The sequence below is a fragment of the Camarhynchus parvulus genome, chromosome 5, assembly GCF_901933205.1.
Source record: "Camarhynchus parvulus chromosome 5, STF_HiC, whole genome shotgun sequence".
NCBI lineage: Eukaryota > Metazoa > Chordata > Aves > Passeriformes > Thraupidae > Camarhynchus > Camarhynchus parvulus.
Window position 1 is genome coordinate 40,141,095 of NC_044575.1, and position 25,840 is coordinate 40,166,934.

The 25,840-nt window shown below is 41.0% G+C and overlaps 3 protein-coding genes across 3 annotated transcripts in view; 1 reads left to right on the forward strand and 2 right to left on the reverse strand.

Annotated features, from left to right (window-relative positions):
• ALKBH1 (alkB homolog 1, histone H2A dioxygenase) lies at positions 1-14,058 on the reverse strand. Its single transcript, XM_030948739.1, has 6 exons — positions 13,913-14,058; positions 11,064-11,172; positions 6,856-7,018; positions 3,304-3,394; positions 2,042-2,235; positions 1-1,515 (listed from the first exon to the last, which is right to left on the reverse strand). Exons 1-6 carry the CDS (start codon positions 14,036-14,038, stop codon positions 1,095-1,097), a joined length of 1,104 nt encoding a protein of 367 aa, XP_030804599.1. The 5' UTR covers positions 14,039-14,058; the 3' UTR covers positions 1-1,094.
• On the forward strand, positions 13,771-18,033 carry SLIRP (SRA stem-loop interacting RNA binding protein). Its single transcript, XM_030948740.1, has 4 exons — positions 13,771-14,198; positions 14,354-14,412; positions 16,055-16,162; positions 17,909-18,033. Exons 1-4 carry the CDS (start codon positions 14,105-14,107, stop codon positions 17,966-17,968), a joined length of 321 nt encoding a protein of 106 aa, XP_030804600.1. The 5' UTR covers positions 13,771-14,104; the 3' UTR covers positions 17,969-18,033.
• The window catches only part of SNW1 (SNW domain containing 1), a 26,771-nt gene continuing 18,896 nt past the window's right edge, over positions 17,966-25,840 (reverse strand). The window contains exons 7-15 of the mRNA XM_030948736.1: positions 25,587-25,691; positions 25,418-25,487; positions 24,577-24,642; positions 23,192-23,308; positions 22,697-22,838; positions 20,923-21,019; positions 19,975-20,092; positions 18,810-18,973; positions 17,966-18,733 (exon numbers count right to left, since the gene is read on the reverse strand). Of these exons, the coding sequence (XP_030804596.1) occupies positions 18,529-18,733; positions 18,810-18,973; positions 19,975-20,092; positions 20,923-21,019; positions 22,697-22,838; positions 23,192-23,308; positions 24,577-24,642; positions 25,418-25,487; positions 25,587-25,691 (1,084 nt within the window). The 3' untranslated portion in view covers positions 17,966-18,528. The remainder of the gene's footprint in view (positions 18,734-18,809; positions 18,974-19,974; positions 20,093-20,922; positions 21,020-22,696; positions 22,839-23,191; positions 23,309-24,576; positions 24,643-25,417; positions 25,488-25,586; positions 25,692-25,840) is intronic.

Here is a 25,840-nt window from a genome sequence, read left to right on the forward strand (position 1 = left end):
TGATAGAGATCTTTAATTTAAAACCAAGTAAGTTTATTCATTGTGAAAGTGCAACAAAATACCCCAGGGATAGCACATTCCACTCCAACAATTAAAATTGCATTAAAAAGTAGATAGGATGGTCTGAATCTTAAAAAGAACTAGCACAAAAGCTAGTGCTTTTCTTTGTTTCAATATATTTATCTTTGGGTGACAGAGATAGTCACTGATTAGTTTTTTAGGTACTTAATTTACAGCTTCATTGCTTTTATTTGCAAGTCATCCTGCTCCTTACAGATGCTAGCTTGGGACTGGAGAACTGTAACACACAGGCACTTAGGAGAGGGCAGTTTTGAAAGAACGGCGATGTTGGGCTCAGTCACATACGGAGGAGACCCAGTTGGGAGCTACTAGATATTCTAAGCAGATATTGCTCCCAACTGTTTCTCTCTGAAATCTGAGATAAGATGTTCAGTACCATTCATAAAAGCAGATTCTGCTGCAGCTGAGGGGATGCAAGCAGGCAAAAGGAGAGCACAGGACTACAGAAAGCTTACAGCAGGTGTTGCTTGAGGGAGCTGCCAGTTTCTGGCCACTGAACCCATTTTTGCTGTAGCAGTAATTATCTTGAAAATGCTGCAGGTAGGTCTTACACCCATAGCAGCCCATTCTCATACACACTTGTTACTTTGCTTCAGCTGAGCTTTACAAGCCCAACAGGATTCTCCATCACATAGCAATTATGTATCTTCTGCGAACACTCTCGGCCCAATGATTTCAAAATACTTTAAAAGCACCACTCCTAAAGCTTAAACCATTTAAGCTTAACCAAGCTTAAAGTTCTCTGACATACAGGTATTTTAAAGGAAACAGAGTACAGTAAACATTTGCAACAAAATGCCAATAGAGTTAATCTCCTGAGTCCCAGTCCTGAACTTATCCTTCTTTTCCTTTTACATTATTTTTCTCCTCCTATTTATTACAGCAAGAAGGACTACATTTATTCTGCACGAGTTTATTAACCACAATACAGACAAGTACTTCCAGTATTACATCAGTTCCTAATTCCACACGGAGACTGCCTGTCTGGTCCATGTCAGTATGATGGCCTGGTCTCAGCTGACTCTGTTTGGTTTGTGTCTTTTGGCTTTGCTGTTCTCATGATAACTGTCTTCAGAGGGTGCTTGGCCCTTTCCATTTGTCCCAGATTCCTCTGGAAATTTCTGGCCCTCAGCCAAGACCTGTCGAATAGTCATGTTGATGCGGGAGGACTGCAGGTACTTGGCACACACCTGCCAGTCCTCATCAGAGCTGTGCTCAATGACTGAGCCAGCAGGAAGGTCTGAAGAAAGAGCTTGGCTGAGGCAGGAAGGTAGAGCTGTCCCCTCAGGGTTGGGCAGGACGCGAGGGACAGCGTGGTACAGCAGGCGGCTGAAGCCAGACATCACCATGATATCCCCGCTGTGCATGAACATCGCTGTCGGCGCCTCCTCCCGCTTCAGGCCCCCCAGCAAAAATATCGAGGATTGCCCAAAGCTAGAGACGGTATAAAGATGGAGAGAGAAAACAAATTCAGGTAGAAGACAATTTTCTGTACAGTAAGAAAATATCAGTTATTAAATTCCTTCATAAAAACCACCCCAAGCAATCACAAAAACCAGAGGGATTCTTAAGAATTAAGAACAACTTTTAGGTGGGAACATGGCAAACAGACTAAGATCTGGTCCAAGATAGGCAGAGTATGAGCAATTGCCCTGCCAGGTTTGAAGCTCTGCTGAGATACTTCTTTAGTACCCAACTGGCACTCTGCTGCTTTAGAACAGACCTGTGCTCTCTGCAAAAGAGCTCTTCACTCCAGGCACTATATCCAGACTATTCAAGCAGTCCTTAAAGAAAAACTATGTCCCTGACCTACAGCGTTCTGTTATTCAAATCTTCTGAGAATGAAGATTATATACCCAATTAGCAAACCACATGATACTGCCTTCCCATAACCATAAGCAACCCTAGAAAAAAGCCATCTGTCTTTGCATAACACTCAAGTGGGCTTTCCTTGACTCACCTGAATGACAACAGGGGCCGAGAATGGTCTAGTTCAGACTCATCCACATGAATTCCCAGTGAAGAGTCAAAATGATAGTAGTTCAAAATCCCTGCTTGGGCTTGGAAACCCCGAAACCCACAGGCTGCAGCCACTTGCTCTGACAGGAATGCAAGGTCTGAGGGGAAAGGAGTGTGGTGATTTGCTGAGTACTTCTGGAAGGAGAAGGGGGAGAAAAAAAAAAAAAAAGAAAGCCACACCCAACACATCAGAGCAGCAAATACACTTGGAAACAAACATTGAAAAAGAACTCAAAATCTTGGCCGACAGTAATGGAGAAGGACATCACACTTACCTAGAAAATGACTACAACACAGGCAGAACCACAGCAAATTTACCTCCTACCATTAAATTCGTGGCCTATGCTGAGACTGACAGAGATTCAATTAATTGTGGAGTTAATCATTGTATCTAGATGCTAAACTTGAAATCAGTAAGATAGTACCAACACCCTGAGGATCATCTCAGCCACAACCTGAAGCTGCCAATGGAAAAACAGTTCCGTAGCTCATCAACAGAGCTCCAAAACAAGCATCTTTATTCCTTCATTAATAACAAGCAGAAATCAATTGCAAACCTACTTTTTCTCTCTCCCATAAGTCATTCTGAGAGGACTGGAAGATAATAACCAAAATTTTATTAAGGCCATCCAATAACAAGTTCATCTGGTAAATAAAAGGCTGCAAGCAGATTTGGCTATCTGCAATATACAGATAAGATGCATATTCACTCTACCAGTGTTTATCAGCCTCCATCTATCTCAGTCTCATGAAAAATAGTTTATTTTGGTCAGGATCCTCAAAACAGCTGTTAGTTGGTAAGAAAGACTATAGTGGTTCAGACTCATTAAAGTTCCAAAATCATATGAGCAGCAGTTTTTTCTTGTTCTTGCTCACTCCACTGAAGAGTAGTTTCCCTGAAGTCACACACAGCTTAAGAGTTAGCAATGCTTTTGTAATCATATCATTTGGTAGGTAAAAATGTCACTTACCCTGAAATAATTGCAGGTTTAGAGCTGAGTGTATGCTATCACGTTAACTGCTGTTAAACCCTTCACACTAAACCAATACAGATTAAAATGTTCTTAAAAGCACAGTTTGTTAGTGCCTTTCCTCAAGACTGTCTTGTAGGATCATAAACATTTTATTCCATTATGTCCTTCTCTGTTTGCCATTCTGAGTGCTTATGGCTAAGAAAAATGGAGAAGAATTTAACCTCAGTACCTTAGTATCCCAGTTATAATGGTAACCAAGGGTCACCCAACGCAGCTTCTCCAATAGGCTCCTGGGCTCCCACTTACTGGAACCTTTCCTTCTACAAAGACAAAATATAAAGAAATAGGATATTTGTTAATTTCTGAGGGGTCTTCTGGTACTGCAGCATACAGTAATGAGATTCACTCATCCATTTCACAGCCTATTAAAACCAATCAATGCTAAACTTTTATTTTCAATGCCAATACTTTCTTCCTCCAAAGACCCTGAAAATTTGGTTCATGAAACGTGTGGAAGCTGTGGGGCCTACTGCCAGCTGGTGTCAGTTTGAAAGCTTGTGTTTTCAAATGGTACCTAAGAGATTATCCAATGGAAACACAATGAGTAGCACAGATTAAGAAATCAGAATTAAACATGCCCTATTTGAGCACCCAAAAATGAAAGACCAGAATCTGAAGATCTGAAATCTGCAAATTCAAGGAAAAAATATTCTCGGCACTTAATGGAAAATTACAAGAGAGGAAAATGAGTTGCCTGACAGTGAAGCATAGCATGCTGCCTAATATTGCAAAGGATAGTTAGTTCTACTACTTGGGACTTTGATAAAATGTCCTTAGGATGGGCTGACTTGCAGTAAGAAGCAAGACTTCTCTAGCTATGACTACAGCGTCAAGAAGTCCAGACTGCAGGTGTCCCCTTATCCAGACTGCTATGCAGGACAAAGAATGTGACAACCCTGAAGTAAAGGGACTGAGTGGGCTGAAGCCACACGCCAATTTACCATTCTTATTTGTAGGTGATGAAAGAGAGAAGAGGCTTCAAGGAGAGGCTTCTAGGACAGACTATGGAAAAGCCTTTGAAAAGTTACAGAGTACAAATAACTAAATCAGATAGAAATATGTTAATGACAAATACAAAAAGGAAGGTACACATCTATCTTCTAGTCTACTCACTCCAGCAATTTCAGCATACTTGCATATTTTTCTCAAGCCAAGTCACATGCTTTAGTAAAAAACCAAAAATATAGAAAAGGGAAATATCCTCAGAAGATAAACAGTAGTACCATACGGCTGGCTCTCATTTATAGCCTCATTAGTTCAGCATGACATGCTCTCTTTTACAAAAAAAAGATTGATATTTGTGCTGTCATGGTCAAGTCTCAGCCAAATGTCTGCATTTAATGTGCATTTCTACCTGGATACACCGTTTGTTCCTGCCCTTCAACTACGCCATCATGATAGCTCAGAAGATAAACCAGGAACAGGAGTAAAATGCAAGTTTCTTTACCTTTAGCAATTTTTCTTAGCTCACTGATTACTGAAAACAGTCTTTGCAATTTCCATCTGTCATAGGGTAACAGCAACTGCAATTACCATAAACACCAACACAGTAACTGTCAAATAGATGCTGCTTGGAACAATTTGTGTAGCCCACAAGCAGGAAACACAGCATTTAGAAAAGGGAGAGCCCACATTTGTTCTTGTACATCTTTCAACTGACAAACAATGTTCATAATGAAACAATTTTAGCATGTGCCTTTCAAAAATGCCCCTTTTTTGCTACAGTGCTAAAGTGTTTGCACAACAGCAAGAGCCCAAATGTGTGTGGGAAGTCCCTATTCCCAGAACTCAGTATTTTACATGTGATTTCATATATGATTGCTAAGAAGGGGAAAGTATGAGTGTTGTGTATCTGGAAACATTGAGGTCCCACAAGAAAGCACAGAAAAGGTCTGGTATAGCTATGTTAGAAAAAGACTGAACAGCATGGGAGCTTTGGTCTGAAGATCCCTTGTTTCTTTATTTGCTGGTAATGATTGCATCTCTAAAACCCCTCCAGGCTTTTCCTTATACACAAGAATAGACATACGTATATATCTGTCTATATCTCCCTTGTGGGAATGCTCGATTCCCTTTTATGCTTTTGATCGTCCCCAGTACCAGAGAAAATACTCAGGCTCCACTTTGTGAGGAAAGCATAGCATATATGTCTAGGAATTGTATAGATTTACCCTACCTTGTGATTCCTGCATCCTGAAAAGAGCAGATAAGCCATGACCCAAGCACATGCATGCATTATCCTGATGGCTTTAAACAGCATTAAAGGTGTTACCCATCTTGGAAGTAGACCTCTTTTCAGTTAAGCACTGTTTCTCACCTCCCTGAAATGCTTTCACTCCAGATACTAGAGAGGCTGGCTAGTTCCACCTGCTGCCTCTAGGTATAAGCACAAATACAGCAGTTTGCTCACTTGAAGACTTGGGTAAGTACTCCACAAAACTGCCAGGGTTGCTGCCAGCCATCACTTTTCTAAACACTGTTTTCAACTGAACTGGATTCAGCTGCAAATTAACCTCTGCTCGGATCATTCTCTGCACACAGGAGGTCCTGCTGGGAGAGGCCTGTCAAACTGGAACAGTACCCCACTTTTTTTGGCCATTGGGCACAATGCACAAACCTTTCACAGAACAATTTTTCATTCTTGACAGAACACAAAAATGGTGTCTACATTTCTGTAACTAATTCTGACTGAGGCTGGAAAACAGAGGTCAGAGTATAACTTCTGTCTTAGGTGCAAACAAGAAGTCACAATCTTGTAGATGTCAAGAGGTTTTTGAAGAAACGTCTCAGCATGTCAACCTCACTAAGAGACTGAGGTGGAAGATGAGCATTGTAGAGAACTCTGGTTGCACCATCACACAAAACAATCATTATGAAAAATGAGCAGTGAAATTAATAAGGTAACAATATCCAAATAGCTAAAAGACTGTGTACTGTAAACAGTCTGTCTTATATATTTTTTTTTACAGGTGACTTTAATAAAATTCAAGCTTTAAAAAACTTTTCCTTTTTGTAAACTTTCTACTTGACTTCAAAACTGGGACAAATTCTCCATTAAATTCCAGATCAGGTAGAGGAAAGGCAGCTACATCAGCCACAGAATTCTGAACCTGATGGAATCTTTCAGATTAAACAGGATTGCTATTAAAATGGTACATTTAATACATGTAATTCAATGTCATGCTGAATTAAGAAGAACCACAAACAAAACCAAACCAATAGAAATACTTTAGAAATGAGAACACAGACACTCTTAGATTTGAGAAGTTCAAGAAAGTACAGCTAACAGCATTTCTATTACACTGTACTGGGTCTAAGAGCTGACTGGGAAGAAGTGCTACCATTAGTGGGGAGTTTTGGAAAGGATCTGTTTTGCCTCAGGAAAACTGAGGCCCAGAGGAACTTCACGGTTCAACTCACAGCTGAGCTTAGCAAGCTTCAAGCACCACAGCAGCCAGGGTCACTACGTAACAGTTCACCAATGGCTTTAGAACAATATGCTACTGGAAAATCCCATTGAGAATGAAAGCAGAGAATTAGCAAGGATGCACATGAAGCTATGAAATAGCCATCTTTAACTTGGCATGTCTGACACCATCTGTTTTCTGCCAGCATGTACACAATCTTCTTCAGCTTCCCTTCCCTGCTCCATTTTCTTATCCTCTCAAAGGTGAGATCTGGCTCCAGCAGTTTTGACCACGAAAGCTGATAGTGAACCCACCTCAGCTGCTCCTTGCTCTGTCCCCACAGGTCAGTGGTCTTCTCAGGAGCCATGTGCAGGTCCAGGTTGCAGACATTGGGTTTCTCAGGGTATAGCTTGAGACACTGCTTCACCCAGTGACGCTGGCAGCCAGGAAGGAAAGGGTTTGGTATGAAAATAAACCCTGAGCACAAAGAAAAGAGGATGGAGACAAAGAAAGATTAGGCATTTCCTTAAAAATTATAATAAAGGACATATCCATGTAAGGCATATTGATTACAGGAGATAAAGGAGTAAGAACAGTTGTTTTGGGGAAAATTTTATTTCTTAAATTATTCAGCATGACTTTTCTCTTAAGTCCAGCAAAGTTAGAGCAATTCTGGCCTAGTTTTTCCATGCTTCAAAATAACTTTATCCCTGGCTCTGAACTCATACTGTCTTCCTTCTGCTACTTCAGAAAGAAGTCCCTGAGCTGAGCAAGTATGTAGTAATGTAAAGTGTCCTCCCCTTTTCTTCATGCTTATTTCCAGGTAAGTCTGGTTGTATCCATATTTGCATTTTGATATGGTAACACTCAGAAAGGGCCATGAAAGTCCAGTGATATCCCAAACCACTTGTTATTGACTGTGAATACTCTGCAGGCGTTGTTAATTAACAAAACAAAATAAACATGCAGCTATTCTGCACATTCATTCAGCCAGGCACCTCAGGCAGGGTTCAAGCAGCAGCCCATATGAGAGATGCTATTAATCAGTACTGTACCTACTCTGAGAATCAAGGCATTCTCTCAAAGACTGTCAGTTCAATAAGACTCACCAACACAAAATCCACATGTAAAGAGAGATAAGGGTATAAGAGGAACAAAGGAAAAGGAGGTTTTAGGGTTTTGGCCTACTGTGTCTTTTTGAACTTCTCAGTCATATCAACTTAAGAGAGACAAAAATAGGTGAAAAAAGAAGCAGCAAAGCCAGGAGTCTCAGTAGGATACAAACTTGCCTTGTGGCCTTATGAAAGTGGTAATAAAAACACAAGAAGAGCTACCTGCCAACATACCTCAAAGACTCAAGATTAAAGTAACTGATTAGAAAAGAAGCCTTCAGTGTATTAATAACATATGGTCATTCACTTCACCCTGTTCCCTGCACTTTCAGACTATGGTAGCCTTCTGATAGGTTTGGCTACAAGAAGTTGCTTTGGCAGAAGCATTATATTTACTTTCTGTTGGCAACTACATAGAACAGAATAATAATACTGCCCTTCCTGTCTGCAGCTTTTGATGTGGGGTTCTTGAAGCAATTTACTGCATCCATGAAATTACACTTTACTCTGCATGTGTTATCCCCAGGTATTAATGAAGGCATTGAAGCCTGGAGAGTTAGTTACAAGCAGAGATGAGAACAAGAATCCAAATTTTATGGCTTTTATCTCACAAACTTGGAACATGCTCATGTCTCTCCACACCTTTCCTTGACCTAGGTTTCTCTTAAGAAACTAGACTGGTCTAGATTTACAGAAGCAGTAACAACTAAAAAGTGGGTTACTACTATGCTCATTGCGTCAAGAAAGGCAGAAACTGAATTTTTAAGAGTCACAGAATTTTACTATAAAATTCTGTGCAAACATAGAACAAAGACTAATAGTGCTAGAAATCAGTGACTTGCACACATAGGAGGGAGAAAAGTAAGAAATAATAAATATTTCTGTAGCAATCTTTCTGAACTGACTGAAGAACACCACAGACAAACTTTGAAGACAACATAATTCAACCTCTTGCCCTTGAAAGATGTGGGAGGAAAGGGCAAAAGAATTATTCTTTGTGAATTTGTATACTAAAGAAAACTGCCCTGAGGAAGCAGATGCAGTGCTCTTACTGCAGTACTATCTTGCTATGCACTACAAATTAATTTGCACTTAATGAAAGTGGTCTCCAACTTCAGACAAAGGAAGGATAAGACATGCAGATGTCTAATAACAAGAAAAACCTCTCATAAAAAAAGTGTCAGTTACAAAGACCTAAAGACAGCATCACATGCTTCTCACAAACTCAGGATATCACAATAGAAATTCACCCAGATTCCTCCATCTTCTATTTCATTGCTTACTGTGGGGACAAAACCAAATGACTTCCTTTCCACTTGCTCATAGAAAACTAAAGAAATTCTTACTTCACTTAGCAGGCTATTGGGACAGCTCGTTCCACATCTCCTACTGTTTAAGGATGTCCAGAAAAAGGTAGCTGAAAATGATAAAATACTATTCTCCTCAAGTCCACACATGACTTGATTCTAAACAGGACAGATAATTTGTCAATGTATTTGCATTTCATTTTAGTAAAAGGTTTCCTTTGCCAAAGCAGAAGAGAAATGCAGTTAAGTGGGACACCTGTGATTCCCCACACCCCCTATGTAATTACCAGGGAAGACATTTAGACAGACAGTAAATGACAAGCAGACCAAGCAAGGGCAGCTATAATATGACAGACAAGTGGAACAAAACATTTACAGAGGCAAGAAGAGGCAGAAGCCTTTCTCATGAAGTTTTCCAATTCCCTGTGTATTAAACATGCCAGATGGGTAGCATGGCTGCCTCAGTTTCAGAAATAGTAGGCTGGCTTCAAAGCAACCCACACAGAAACTGAGGTCCCAATAAATGGAAAGAAACATGAGAAAAAAACCATAATTAACCAACCAAAAATTCCTGAAATAAGGAGGATCTGGGGAACTACAAACTCATCAGCCTTACCGAAACCCCTGATAAAATGATGAAGCAAACTTCCATGGTAGCAACTTCTAGACACATAGTGGCTGGGAACAGAGAGCATGGAAGGCAAATTTTGTCTAACCAGCCTTACTGCCTGATACAGTGAGATGTTCAGACAAGGGGAAAACAGGGAATTATGTTTACCTTGGCTTAAGAAAAGTTTTCCATATGGTCTTCTACAGCACCACTGGAGCCAAACTGGGAGCCATAAATTTTTTGGGCAAATTGAAAAAGTAAGCAAAAGGTGGATGGATCACCAGGCTTAAAGAATAGTGATTTGACGATTCAAAGTCTAACCAGCAGCTGTTATGAGCTGCATTCTTTGATCCTGGGGCAAAGCTAACTAGATCTACATCAACAACGTGGACGATGGGATGTTCATCCTCACTTCACTTACAAATTACATTAAATTGGGGCAGCAGTGGATCTTCTGGAGGCTAGTGCTGTCCCTGAAAAGGACTCTGACAAATGAAGGACAAGCTAAAGAGAACTTCAGAAGTTCAACAGCAGTAATTCTGCATCTGGGGCAGAATAACACCATGCAACAGTATGGCCCAAGGGCCAAGAGCAGCTCCAAACCAAGGCCAGGCTGCCTTGAGGACAAACTGAGCAGCAGTGAGGGCTGAGACATAAGTGACACATCCTGGTATTGGTGAGCACCACCCACAAGCATGAGAGAGGAGGGGAGCCTGAATCTTCTCAGGTGCGCACAGCAAGATTGTGAGAGACAACAGTCACAAGTAACAGCAAGACAAATTTTTATTAGATACGGGGTTTAAGAAAAAAAACATGGCCAAACATTGGTACAGGTGCCCAGAGAGGGCGTGTAATCTCTCTCCTTGGAGATTTCCAGAACTTACCCATACAAAGCTCTCAGCATCCTGATCTAACTTGCAACTTCATCCTGCTTTAAGCAGGGTGTTGGCCTAGACCTCTGGAGGTGCCTTCCAACCTAATACCTCTCTGTGACTATACCAGGTAAACTGCAAACCTAAAACACATTGCCACTTCTGAAATAACCTGCCTAATGAAATTACTCTGCATATTGAATAGGCCAAAAGGTTCTTATTCACTTACTGTACTCCATGTCCTACACTGACAAGTAGATGCCACACTTCAACTGTGAAACTACTGTATTTCAGCCATGTACCCAATGAGCATGCTGTATATTGAGGAAAAACAGATTCTACAGAAATATAGTCTCTGCCAAAGGCAACAGGACTACTCTCATGAGCTATAGTCTGGCTGATCTCACCGTGAAACTACTGGCTCTTCTCATTTTTATAAATATTGCTGGATCCCACCCTTTAGCTGATTTGTTTGTCCTCCTGCACTTATGACAACATTAAATTACATTTAGGCAAACCAATATAGCTTTTTCAGGCAGGACAAGAAAAACAAGATTGACACTGCATGAATTCAAAGCAATGAGGTTGTGTTTAATTTTTCTTGAAATCAGAGGTACCTACCTGGATACCCACTGAGGCCATAGGCTTTCCACTGGCTAACTGGCTGTAAGCCTGCTCTGTAGGCATCTTGATCACTGACTGAAGAAATACTGAGCTGTGATCTGAACACCTGGAAAAATAAAACAGGTGGTTTTAAAAAAAGTGGTGAGAACAGGTGGTTAAAAAAAGAGTGAGAAACACAAAACTCATCCAAAAATAGCATCTAAAAGGAAGAGTGCTACCATGCTTGAAGGTAACTCTCGTGAAAATGCCAAATGTACCACAAAACTACTGTCTAAACAGCTGTGACCAGGACAGGGCAAACAGAGCCAGCACACATTGAATATAAGAATCAAAAGGTACTTACAGGTTTTATCTAGGGATGAGGTGTCCCCCACTCACAAAAAACCCCAAACAATATATACCAATGAGAAAAAATTCATGATTTTGGACAGTGATTTGTCCATTTCCACAGTACAGCCTCATCATTATAAAACATTCTGGTAACTATCAACCTCCATTAGAGAGCAACATACTGATAACACTTCTTACTTTCAAAGAACATTCCAATCACAGTTGCCCATGATCCTAGAGAGTAGATGACTAATCTCATCTCTAATTTACAGAAGGATAAGCAGTCCAGCAATGAAGTAGCTAAAGCTGTCAGATATGAAGGACTACAGAAACTCTGTCAATTCTGAATTCTGTTCCAAACATCAGGATCAACAGCTCAAGGCTTGGCAAGATGTATTTACTTGACACCCTCCCTTATGTTACAACAACACATGTATTTAAGCTAACATTTGCTGGAAAAAACACACCAAACTCATTCTACTGTGTTTCCACTCCCTTCTTCCTTTAGGACAGGGAACTGTCTTGAGGGCAAGGCAGAAGCAAGTCGGTTTTGTTCTGGCTTAGTTCCCCAGTCCAGCTCTCCATGCAGCAGTGGAAAAGTACAGGCTCATATAAGGAAAGAGATGGCCAGGCACAGAAGGAATAAACAGGCAGAGACTGCAAGACTTTGTCTATGACAACTTAAAATGTGTCAAATTAAGGCCTTTGCACACAGCCTCTGTAGTGGTGCATGTGTAAATCAGTCTCTCTGCAGCTGACAGCTCTAGTTAACATTTTCTGAACAACAGGACTAAATTACATACATAGAATTTCTAAGAAATACTGAACTATTGCTGGACAGCATCATTTGGCAATATAGTCAATTTTACCAATTTTTCAACTCTTTGTCAAAAGCAGCTTTGTGAGTGCCAGCCTTGAGCTTACTTCACAGTCCTGCCCACAGAGCATCCCCAGGAAGTCTCATCCTCTGACCAAAACTCTGCCACCTCACTGCCTGCTCAAAGTGCTTCCACTCCAGATACTGCCTGGGCTTCTGGAGAACAGGAGGTGTTTCTGAGCTGAGGAATTACATGTGCTGAATCAGTTAAACAAGCCTGGTAACAGGGCAGATGGGGTATGTCACACTTCACTGCAGAGCTCAACTGCATGAAGCAGTTTTCGGAGAAAAAAGAAGCAATACTATCTAGGCCAATCTGCCTGGCCTGTAGGTCTTAAAGAGAAACAGCAGATGTTTTTAACCTGGTGGAAAGAGGAATAAAAGACGTTTTCACTAGTAAGCTGTTACCTGTTAGCTGTAACAGGCACAAAAAAGAGCCATATTGAAAGAAGACAGATCCTTGTGATGTTCTCAAATTGAATTCAAAATTAATTTCCCAGAAGAGCCATAATGCTATAATCTTTTACCAGATACAGGATTCCTGCAAGCTCAAGAAAGGCTAAGATGCTAATAACTTCCTTAGTTAATTCTAATGCTTCTAACAATTTCATATGGGTCAAGTTTTCTGTTTCATTAGCAAGAGCAAAATTAAAATCCAAAAAGATAGAAAAATAAATAGCTTAATAGAACACTAAAAAGAAAAGACTAAGGATTGAAACAATGAAAAATTAGGCAAAGTTTCATTTTAACTATATTCCTCACTCCTTTTTTTGACATAAGCTCATAAGTAGAAAATCCCTGGATAACAACACTTTAGCAGATTTGTGTCATTCTTTTGTGAGCTGACAGAACAGAAGACAAGTTTTAAGGATCATTTCTTCGTCACTGAAGACATGGTAAACTACTATGATGGCTCCTACTTTCAGCTGTGCTGATGACTGTATTCCCCACCCCACTGCAGCAGCCGAACTCGTCCTGATGACTAAGTCCAGCATTTATTATACAGGCGCAAGAAAGGAGAAGAAACTTGACTAGGGGAAAGGCAGTACAGCAAGGGGAAGCTGATTCCAGCTCACCCAGGTATTTCAGGGCTAAGACAAGGGCTAGCAGGGAAACAGTGTCAGTTCTGAGAGTGAAACTCGGCATTTTTTATGTTCATACGTTCTGCTGCTTAAGTATCACGTGGTTCTATTAGAGGCTTTGAAGTTCCCTAACTGCAGTATAGGGAGCTAATTAAATATTATGAAAGTAAACATAAGGAAAAGTAGTAAATCTGTGACTGGGCATGGCGTTGGCCAGGGGCACCCGGTGCCCTCGGGCAGCGTCCCCCGGCTCAGGGACACCCCGGGCGAGCCCGGCTCTGGAGCCGCGGGCCCTGCCCAGCTGCCCCACTCGGGTCACGCTCTCCCTTTTAAACCAGCACAGGGACCCGTAAGAGGCTCAGCGATCGAGTGCAGCGTCGTATAGACAGAACGGAAGCGGCACTAGGGATTCGGCGTGGGGCACGAAAGGAAAAGGCAGGTGGAGAGAGCAGGCTGCAGCGACACCGCCACAGCTCCGCACTGAGACACCGCGCCGAGGGCGGGACGCGCTCGGAGCCGCTCGCCGCGGGGCACGGGCAGAAGCAGCCCAGCATTACCTGGCCCCCCGGCGCAGAGAAGTCCACCACGCCCCGCAGGTCAGACGCGTCGCGCTGCCGATAGAAGCGAAAGAGCCGGCGGAACGCATCCTCCCCGCCCTCACGGGTCACGGCCGCCGCCGCCATTTCGGGCCGGCCGGGGCGGGGCCGCCCCTCCCTCTCTCCGTCCCTCCCTGTCACCGCAGTCCCGACATGGCGGCGGCCAGTGCGGTGCGGACGGTCGGGCGTCGCTCCCGGCGGCTCTTCGACATTTTCGTGGCTGAGATTCCCTGGACGGTGTCGAGCAGTGAGTCTGCGCCCCCCCTCCCATCTATCGCCGCTGCTGGGGCTGGCGGGGTTGGGCAGCCTCGCCGCGTGTGCCGGCATAGGCCGGGGTCGGGCCAGGGCGGCGCGGCTGCGCGGAGGCGCCGGGCCTGGCTAACCTGGTGCGTTTTCTCACAGAGGAGCTGAAGGAATACTTCTCCCAGTTCGGGTCGGTGCAGAGGTGCCAGCTGCCGTTCGTGAGTACCCGCGCGTCCTCCGGGCCGCACTTCGTGTCTTCTCGGCGAAGCGGGGAAGAGTTGCTTGCCCAGAAACAGCTCCCCCGCTTCTTCCTTGGAGCTGCAGTCTGGACCCCTCATCTTGAACTCTAGCGAGGTTTTCAGCGCTCTCTACCCTTAGCTCCTTCTTCCAGGAACGCCACTTATTGAAGCTTAGTGATTTCCATTGGCTTTCAAAAAGCTTTACAAAGTACATCCTTCAGTATCCTGTTGATGCTGCCATTTCTGAATAATTAATCTAAATGCTTTGAGCTTTTCTATCATCGTGTTGACATTCTTCTGACAGAGAATAAAGTTTTTGTGTGCCTGATCTCACTGGCTAAAACCTAAAGATGTGGGTATGAACCTATCGTCTTTTCCTGCTGTGGATTAAGACCCCATCCAGAGTGCAGGGCTAACACAAAACCTATAACCTCTGCAGTGTGCTGCCAATGCCTCTGTTGTTTAGGCTGTTTATCTTCTGAGTGTATAGATCAGGGATTGTAGTATCTAGTGCACTTTTTAAAAGATGAACAGTCAAAAAATGTGTTCCTTTGCAGGTAAATTGCAGGCCATTGCTCGAAGTGTAAAGGTTCTGTCTGCTTGTTTCTCCACTTCAAGTAATCCTGTTAAATTAAGCTCAGTGTGTAGTGAACGTCATTGAGCTGATGGGTTCACTCTCTGTTGAGGATTAGTTTGGAAATGGAGAAAGTTTGAAACAGGCTGGTTGTTGTGAACATTTGAAGCTGAGGTGCCTGCCTGTCACATTTTTCCTCAAGCCCAGGTCAGACTGCATTGTTTTGTTGCAAAGTCTGGTAGCTTACCACAAACCCACCTCCATCACTGGTTCAGGTCATGCACGTGTGTACATTCAGATTCAGTGATTACTTGAGTTTCATTACTGCCTAAAACCCAGAGGTACAAAAATCACCAGTGTAGGACCAGCCTAATTTAGACATCACTGTGGTACTGCAAACAAGCAGTACCTTGTAGGTGGTTTGAAGTGTTGCCATTTATGCCTGATGACGAGAGTGGCTGAGCTGTTGTGAGCTCGGAGTGGGATCAGAGTAGGGACAGAAGGCACTTGGATACACCTGGCTTTTCCTCATTATCATCTGTTTATTGACAACTGTCTTTTCTGACTGGTGAATTATTTCTAAAACTAACCTTTTTCTTTTCAGTGCAGTTAGTGCTTGTCATTTTGAATGGCACTCTGCTTTTGTAGTCTCTTAAGCAGCTGCTTTATCTTGCTGAATGTTGTTCAAGTACTGTGGCCATTTAAATGTCAGTTCTGTTGTGACTGGCTTATTAGTAGATAAATACTGCAGTTGGAAACTACTGTCTATACATTATTCCAGACTTCAACTGTATCTTAAGATCGTGATTTTTTTGTTATTATTGCTAGATTCAAGTTGAAAGGGATGTAGAACAGCCTTTGCTAGACCTCTCACCTGTCACTGACACCAAATGTTAGTGTGAAAAAGGTTCCTGAAACAGCAAGTGTGCCAGTTCCTCTGATAATTTCTGAATCTTTAAATTTAATATCTATAGAAAGTTTTTAACAGCCCGTGTGAATATTTCCTGTAGTAATTGCATTGTTTTTTTTTTTTTAACTGGTAATTAGAACAGAGATACAGGCTTTCACAGACGTTATTGCTGGATTAAATTCTCAACTCCAGAAGAAGTTCAGAATGTGTTACAGAAGGACCCCCACATTCTTGAAGGTTCCAAGGTAATGTGCTAATTCCTTTATTACCATATTCTTTCAAAGTGTGGTTAAGAATTTTGTCAGTCAGTGTGCTTTTAATGTTTTTTAAACCATTACCACTTCTGTTTATTCCCTCCTCACAACTTGAATTGTTAGGGGTCAAGATCATAGAGGTACCAGAGAGATCACACTCAAGAGACCAAAAACTCCTGCTGTACTCAAGGAATGTGAATGCAGTAAAACTGGTTGGGATGTGCTGTGCAGCTAGTTTGCAGTTTGTAATGCAGGTTTCTGCAGGTGGGTTCCAACATCTGATCTGGATGTTGAGTGGCAGGGGGAAGATGATAAAGAAAGTGATGCTAAGCTTCGAATTTCAGTGAAATTTATGTTTTCTCCGGCTGTCATTTCATACAGGAGAAATCAGCTTCTTGCTTTCATGTGTTCAAGACAACCCTAAAGTTATTGCTTTAGTGTAGGGTCTTGTTCTCTCCATCTTTAACATTTTAAATGTTAGTAAAACAAAAAATAAAGCACTTTGGCAATCTCAGTGCATTAATGTATGGCATTGAGACAGTGTACTGGTCTACTACACATACAAAAGTGTCTGTCCTTGACTGGTCAGCTAGAGCCAGACACCTGTATCCTCCAGCTCCACTCCAGCACAGAAACACAGCAAAGCCATCTCACCACTTTCTCAACATTTAGTGTGCAGTGGTATTGACAGATAAGGAATAAAGAACAGTGAATCAGTGGCTGCCCAAAGCCATTTTATTAAAAGGTCTCATCTCAAAATAATTGGAAAATCTCATCTGGTATGTTCCCTAAATAGGGGATTTTCTTACAGACTTACATGTGCTTCAGCATAGTAGAGAGTGAAACCATGAGCAACAGGCAAGCTGGTGTATCAGACACAATCAGTTCAAGCTTTGATTAATCAATATCCTTTTGACAACCAGTTTCTTATTTTGAGATGTTAAATGCTAGGAGATAGTAAAAGGAATTGATGATAGACTTCAGTGATGCAGTATTTTGATTGTGGTAAATTATTTCACTTGCCATGGTTCATATTACTGCCCAAGTCATCACTGGTTGTGGTTACTTGAGTACCTATTCCCAAGAAGAACCAACCTGCAAGTTCCAACTGGTACAAATTGGGAGCAGAAATTAAGACTCTTTAAACTGTGATTAGATTGGCAGTAGATTGGTCCTTCATAAGTTGTGTTGAAATAGGATGTTATCTGTATGCAATTATCAAATTAGGTACTAGAAGTAACATAATATTTAGTGGCAATTTCCTGGCAATTTTTGCTGCTTTTTGTTCTTGAATCTGTAAGGATAGCCACATGCATCTAACTGCCTAGGCTTCAAAGACTATACTCTCACAAGAGGTGCATGCTAAGAGGCTTCTTTATAGTGAAATAAAAAGCAGAAGGTAAGCAGTAGTTATTTTCATTTCTTAAAAAATGTAGGCTTCTCTAGATTACATGAGCACTTTTCCCAATTTTTCTAGGCTAGGTTTAGACAGTTACTTTTTATTAATTCCGGTTGAAAGCACAAGCTTTTTTTTAAGATGCATTTTGCTGGTACAACTAGCAATTGCTGTGGATATATATTCAACTTTTGTGTCAGGAAAGCCCTGGCTTGGCGCTTATGAAACTGAATTGGTTATAAATGTATCTTCTGCTTTCTGTATCAATGTTATGGGTGATCAGAAATGAAAATAACAAACTTCCTTGCCTAGCTAATTTCAGTAATTTCCATTGTTTTCAGCTTGCTCTCAAACAGCAGATCCGTAGAACACGCAGTCAAAGGAAGAGTCAAAGCGAGTGAGTGGTGGAAGGAGGCTTTATTTCACTAAATGTAAAGAAACTAAAATAAAGATTACTGAGAAACTATGAATGAGTACTTGTTTTAAAACAGAATCCAGCTGTTTCCCCTCCCTTGTTCAAAAATCTGTATAGCCACACTAAAACACTGAATTATTAACATCCCAGCATCTGTTACAGCATAAGATGATCATTATATACAGCATGAAAGCTCTTAACAGATCAGGTCAAAGCTTCAGCTACCTACAAAAACTAAAGCTGTAGGAAGGGGGCTACATTCTTACCCCTGAGGTGCTGGGCAGTGGGGAATCAGCAAAGTCAGAACTTGTTGAAGAATAATTAATTCCCTTATGAAATGTTTCAAAGTGGTCTCCATGTCTTCTCTCTCTTCAGGTAGCTGTCCCATGTAGAAGAGTTAGTGTGTGTATGTATCCACACGGCTAGAGTTGTGAAATTGCTGTGATACAATGCCATCCTCCTGTACACTCAATATTAAAAAAAAACCCTTTTGCATGAAGTCCAAGCTTGCAGTCCATTTCCCTACCTCTCAAGGAGCAGGGGCATTCAGTCCTTCCTCCTCTTCTTGCTCTCGTGCTCATGTTCCTTAGGGCGGCTGCTGTCTGATGGCCGTTTAGAGCCACCGTGTTGCTTGGCTTCCTCCAGAAACTTGTCCAAACCAAATGGATCCTCCTCAAATTGAACTGGTCCATCTCTGCCCCTGCCTCTGGTGTTACGATCCGAGTTAGAAAACTCTTTGTCAGGAACAAACCTGCAGGAGAAGATGATACTCAGTTGACTAGCTTCAAAGTACTAACTAAGAATATTTCTTAAATTTATTTCCTTACCTGTTGGTCTTTATTCGAGCCTCTAGATCATCACCATACATATCCTTATCCAGATTTTTACTTGGCCTGTAGATGTTTTGGGCCATATCCTTGCCACTTCTCCAAGGCTGGTCATAAACATTATAAATTTCATCCTCTCCTCCAGCAAAGCCACTATCCATACCCTGCGAGGAACAGCAGAACAGCACAAGTTAATTGACAAAACATCAGCTAACTTACTTTATCAACAAAATACATTGATGATGTTTCACAGTTACACAAAGATGACATGGCGTGATTTACAATTGATTTCAAATGAGTCCAAGCACTTAATGAGGATGTGAGTGGGTTTGGGTCTGGGATTAAGTCGAGAAAATCACATTACAGGCCTCAGTCCTACTCTTCCAGATAGCAACAGGAAGGATTTCAGGCCATCCGCATTTCAGAATAATGGATCATTTCAGTCTGCCCTGCAAGTACAGCTGTCTGTAATAGCTACGTACAACCATACAGAAATGTGTATTATTCAGAATTTCTGGAAAACATGATTTAAGCTGACTGATCCAAATCACACAGAGGCTTATATAAACCCTGAAAGTATAAGTATCTGCTTGTTCATTTTTGGTTCATCAGCTTTCCCTCCTTGCCTGCAAGTCTTTCACTGGAGGCGTGAAGAAGAGTGATTGACAAACTGCAGGTCTATTGAGGGATTTGCTGAAGCCCAAATCTATTTTGTCATCTCTGAATAGTATAAAATTCAGGGAAAATAAATGTTGCTGTTAACTCTTTGTATCTTCAGAAGTATTAACACAAGCAGTAATGGGAAAAGAAAGTATTTACTTGCTTCTCTCTGAAAGCAGATTTCCTATTCAGTCAGTACATTTGTACAAGAGAAGAAAATGAGGTCACTGCAGCTTGAAGGCAAAATAGTTTTTCTCCCCAGTGAGAAAAATCACAACAAAAACACTTTAATCCAGCTATACACTTTTTTTTTTTTTTGGCATAGGCTCTGGATAAAGGAAATCAATAGTTTCCGAAACATTTATGTAAAGATTTTTTTTGAATGTATCCACACCAACCATGAGAACAGCTTCTCTTTAGTATTCTGTCTGTACCTACAAAGGAATGATGAGCATGTTCTCATAGAAAGCTACACAGCTTTCTATGAAAAGAAAAGGTATTTTACCTTGCTCTGGTTGAACAGCCTCTGGTCATATTGGATTTCATTGGATGGCCTGGGGTTTGGTACCCCCAGGGCAATAACTTCACTGATATCTCTGTTCTCATTTCTTTGCAGCTTTGACCTGAATTAAAAATTTGAAAGTTTTATGAGGTCAGTAAACCATACTTGTTGACACACTCAATTGCAACCCGATCCTGTATTCCCTGCTAACAATTTGCCTCAGGAGCCAGCTTTTGACTGTTGTTCTTCCTTACTAGGTAACATTTAAAATTTGTCTCCTGGCAAAGGAAACATTTGGAAAAATTATGTTCAGCTGGGTATGACATTTAAATTTGCTTTCCACTATCTGCAATTCACATCAAGCTGATTTGGTCTAAAATGTCATATTTATTTTTTGCAAGAATTAGTGCAGTTATGTTCTGGAAAGGCCGAGCAATCCAGTTTCAACATACTAGAGATGTTAAGCATCCAGAAACCATTTGCACTCAAAAATCTCAGTGGCTTCAGCCAATAAGATACTCCAGCCTACCTCCATAAATCTAAGCTTCCTTAAAACGAACAGCTTCAAGAAACAAAGCCACTATGGATAACTCTAGTCTCACCAAAATTAGAAGATTCAGGTTTAAATATTTGCTGTCAACATGTTAATTAAACCTGAACATAAAACATTAAACATGAAGTCCCGCTGAAGAAAAACCCATCCAAAACCAACACAGCACACCCCTCTTTCCCATTCATGTGGAAAATTCTACACTTTGAAGAAAGTACTACAGTATTTTAACACAGAAATGCCTTTTCATATAATGAACAAACTGTGCTTCATACCAGTCACTATCTCCACAAGATACAACTCAGGCACTTATATCAAAAAAAGGAAAGCCCAGTAGTAGGTTCCCTAGTGGGGAAGCCAGTGCCAGTACAGGAACAAACCAGCTTTTTTTTGTGACTCACCTTTTATCAGGGGCTGCCCGGGAAAGATTTCTGTCATGCTGCCTCTCTTTGCGCCTGTCATGTCTGATTTCGTCTCTTTCTCTAGCTTCTCCATCCTCTGAACAAGTAAAGATTGCTCATTATAGACAAGTATTTGAGGTTTGAATTAATTATGCCACAGACATTGGCATAGTAATTCAATTCAGTATTATTTTACAGAAGAGTAGTGACCCTTAGCACTATTTAAAATGTTCCATTTTAAATAAACTGAACACATGAACACCACAGCTTTCTTAAGCCCCAAGCAAGTGACTGTTCTAGGTAAGTCAAAGCAGACATCCTAACAACTATGTTCTTCCATCTTTCAAGAGCTTAGAATAATTGTCTGTCTAGAAATTAATATCCTAAAACATTTACAGATCATTGTATCATCATTCTAAGCATAATAGTATCATTGAAACATGCAGGGATTTAAGTGTTTCAAAGAACATTATGTGATGCAATATCAGAAAATCACTCAGGTTGGAAGGGAGTCTAATTCGAAACCTGCTATCAATGCTGAATTCAAACCAGGTTGGTCAGGGCTTTTTCCCACTCAGGTGAGGAAAACCTGCAAGGATAGAGACTGACAGATTTCCTAGGCAGCATGTTCCACTGCTGTTTGTCCTCACGGTGAAAATCTTTCTCCTGACACATAGTTGAAACCTCCTGCTTCAACTCTTGACCACTGCCTCATTCTTCCACCAACTTGGTGAAGCATTCTGATAATCATTTAGGGATCACTGTGATATGATCTGCTGGGTAACCTTCCCATTATCTGGCCCCAATGGCACATCATCTCCTAGCAGAAGAAGCCTTATTCTCTCAGCATCTCCTGAACCTGAGCTCCATGACCATTCTGATGCCCTTTCACTGAACTGACTCCCATTTATCAATGTCTTTCTTGTACCCAGAGGCCCATAACTGCACAAAGTACTCCAGATGATGTCTAACAGGTCACCAATAAAAGGAAATTATCACTTCCCTTGACTTACTGGTTACAGTCCTGCAGATGCAGCTTTGTATGCCCTTAGCATTACTGTTGCCAGGGCACACTGCTGGCTTATATTCAGCATATTGTCCACTACAACTCCTGAGTCCTTTCCAACGGAGCGGCTCTCCAGCTGGCTAGCCCCCAGCCTTTTGGTAAGAGGTTAGTACATCCCAGCAGCAGGATTTGGCATTATATGAGCATATCCCTCTATCTTCTGAAGAGATTGTAACTGCTTTCTAAGTTCATAATCTTGATCTTTGAAGTGTAAGTTCCATCAGAATAGAAGACAGCACAATGGACACAACTCAGTTATGTTGGCAGCAGGGTTTTTTGGGGCCTACTAGCCAAGAAAATTGCTGCTCTGCAAGATCAGTTACAACAGTGCAAGAGCCAGAATATTGCATTTATCACCTTTGATAACTTAAAGATGGTTTAGTTCTTCTAGACAAATCTGCCCTTCATCTGCAATAAGCTAAAAAAAATTAATTTAGAACTGTCCATGAAAGCCATCACTTACACTGATGCATTATTAACTTCAAAATTCTCATTGTCCTAAACCTGTATACATGAACATACTGATGTGAGGTTCAAACCTGCATCCCATCAAATCAGCCAGTGAATTAACCAATAAAGATATGAACTGATGTCATACTTAGAAATTCCAGCTGGTATTTAGATATTTCAAGTTCTCAGATTATTACTCCAAACCCACACTTATGAATACTAAAAAAGCCATGGTGTCTTAATGACAAAGAAATGTACCTTTTTCAACATGGGTTTTGATCCCTGCTCTTCTCTCCCTGGCTTTCTGAGCCATTTCTCGGAGCTTTTCCTCATGTTTCTCCTTTTCTTTCTGAGCCATCTTCCTCTCCACCTGGGCACGCATCTCTACTGCCTCCCGAGCCTGCACAAAAAAGACACAGTTAAAAACACAGAAAGTGTAGCACCTGGGATACACACAGATCTGTCACAGAGTTAGCCAGTAAACAGGACAGAAAGGAAGCCAAAATTAGGAAGCTTAAACCCATCAGCCACAGCAGTTAGAGCTGAGAGACAAGACCCGTGACTTCCAATAACTGAACGCACGCTGAGCCCACGATTCACAGATAGTGGGGATAAGGCCTTAAGTCTTAGGTTAGCAAAGAAGCAGGACAAATCAAAAAGCTAAAGCCTATTCACAGCTGATTTTGTGAAGGAAATTAACATACAAAGATGGTAAAACTATATGGAACAAAACAGTGTGAAGAACTACCTGACCTTTCTGTCAGCAATATAGAGTGCCTCAGCAAGTTTGGCAAAGTTTTCATTAATATGAACGGTCTGCAATCCTCTGCCATCTGCAGCCAGACGCTTATCTAATGGAATGGTGTAACCCTACCGTGGGAACAGAGAGGCAGTTAATCACAGAAACAGTATTCGTTATAACAAGCATTATTATATTCATTGGGTAAGAAAACAAAACCACATACAAAATTCACAGCCCATCATTATAATGCCTCAATGGATGTCCTTTACATATGTACTTCAAATTCTTGCCAGGTAATACAAAGCTTCACTCCAATTCCACCCGCCCACCAAATCCAAATCACAGCTTCCCTTCAAGGTTCATCTTAGGACAAAAGATAGTTTTCAAGTGATAAGGTCCACTTTTTGCTTTATATTAAGAACTACAGATAATAGCTTCTCCACTCTAAGCTGTTTTACAATTTTTTGCTTAAAAATTGTTTTACCTGAACTGTTTTCATACCTGTTAAGAGATTAGCTGATTCAAAATGAGAAAGTAAGGGACAAGGCAACCAGCAAAAGTAAGACACACTAAACACCAATTTTGTTTTCCAAAGCTAAAACTCAAAATTATTTATAGATTATATTTAAAGATTTTTTTAGTGAGCTCTACAAATTTTTTGCTTTGGTTTTAGCATCTGTAACCTAAAATTTGATCTCCTAATTAGCATCAGTCCCAGTTAGACAGCTGTGTTGCAGTAGGAAAAAAAAGTGACATCCAAACATACAGCTTTTCCTTCCTTCATTTGAAGAGGCTGGCTCAGGACAACAGTTTAGTATATTTCAGAATGATCAGACTAGTTAGTGCAGCAAATGAATTCTCCCCTCTCTAGGAACATAAACTTAGTAACGGATAAAAATCAAATGGACAGGACATACCTACTCAAACAAGGAACAAAAATAGCTAGCTGACCAGTGATAAGAATTAATTAATGAAAGAATGCAACAAGGAAAACTTTCCAGAAATATGGACTGCAGTATTAAAAAGAAACATGCTTAAGTCTCTGATAGTCTGCTGTTTTTCAGTTTAGATGGCTTTACTTTGTGACCTTGAGAGATTCTGACTTTGGACTGCACTATTATGGGGATTTTAACTAATATAAATTTTCCTCTCAAAATTTATAATCTCTGGCATGAAGTAACATATTCACCCTCAGTTCTATACTCTCAATTGGACAACCTTTATATGCCAAACTGAAGAAAAATTAACTCTATTACCATGTGTTCTCCATGCTGGAAGCAGCCAGTTTACCTAACTCTAGATGTTTAACATCAGTATTATTCAAGCTTAAATCACTCACTTAAGTTTCCTATCAGGGTGAAGAATTAGAAAAATAAATTTATGGCAACTTAATTACCTTTGCATTTTTCCAGTTTGAAATGCACGGAGGAATTTTCCACTCTTGCTGCTCTTTCACAGTCATCTGATTTAAGAGAATAAGCAAAGTCATCTTCAGATTTATAGTAAAAGGAAATACTGTTTTCTTTCTCAAAGGCAGCTATGAAACTGTTGAAATGAGTTAGAGTAGAAAGTTCAGAATTCCACAATAAAACCCCAGCTCTTCTTAGCAGCCGTAAGATTGCCGAATCAAGGAATGGTTTGATTGGAACGGACCTTAGAGATCAGCTGGTTCCAAACCCTCTGCCATGGGATTTATTTTTGCACTGTATCTTTGCCAGCACTGAATAAAGTCCTGACAGCTCTTCAGCATCCTCTTAAGCTTTCATCACACAGCCAGCTTGTTAACATCTGCACATTTAGCAGCTATTCAAGTTGTACCAAACTGATGAGCCACCACTACACTCATCTCTCAGAAGGAGCTAATCCTTAATGACACAAGTCAGTGTTATTAAGGATTAGATTAAAAGTGTTGTCTAAAAGCAACATAAGAGTACCAGGCTAAGCCTTAGTCAACTCATTCATGCCATGAACAAATTCAGCAATGCAACCCTGAATAAAATATATTAAACATCTACTCAACCTTTGACAAGATAAATGAAAATACAGCTACTTTCAGAACTGTCCAAATGAAAAAAAGAAAACCACAAACAAAAAGACTGCACTGGGCACCAAGTTTATCACTTCAAGTTTATCAGAAGGTCAGTAATGAGAAGGTACACAGAAATGAACTAGACTGAAGAAGAATTTGTGGACCCACCTAAGCATTCAAAACTGAGAACAGCTATGGCATTTCATACCTTTCTACTTGGAGAGTGCATTACAGGTGCTGGAGGAGATGGTGGTCCTCGTGGAATCTTCTTGTTAATTCTGAGCAATTAAGAAAACAAGTACAATTACAGTCAGCATGTTGCACAGAAATACACTTCAGAATCTTCTATTTGTCCTGAACAAGCCATGAATACTTACTTGAATCTTGGAGGCTCCATAGGGTCCTTCTGCATTTCCACCATCCGAATGACTCTCTGTTTTGCTCCAGAGTTGAATGCAACTCCTTGCTGAGATGGTGTGTACCTGAACAAAACAGTGCTCAGCTTTCTGCACACAGCTAGATATTCCTTTCCCACCTCCATTTTCACTCTGTTCACTGCTCCAGCTGTGGTTTCATTTTATCCACAACAGTTTAAGACTACCCCACTATCAATGTCAGCAGCAGGTATCTG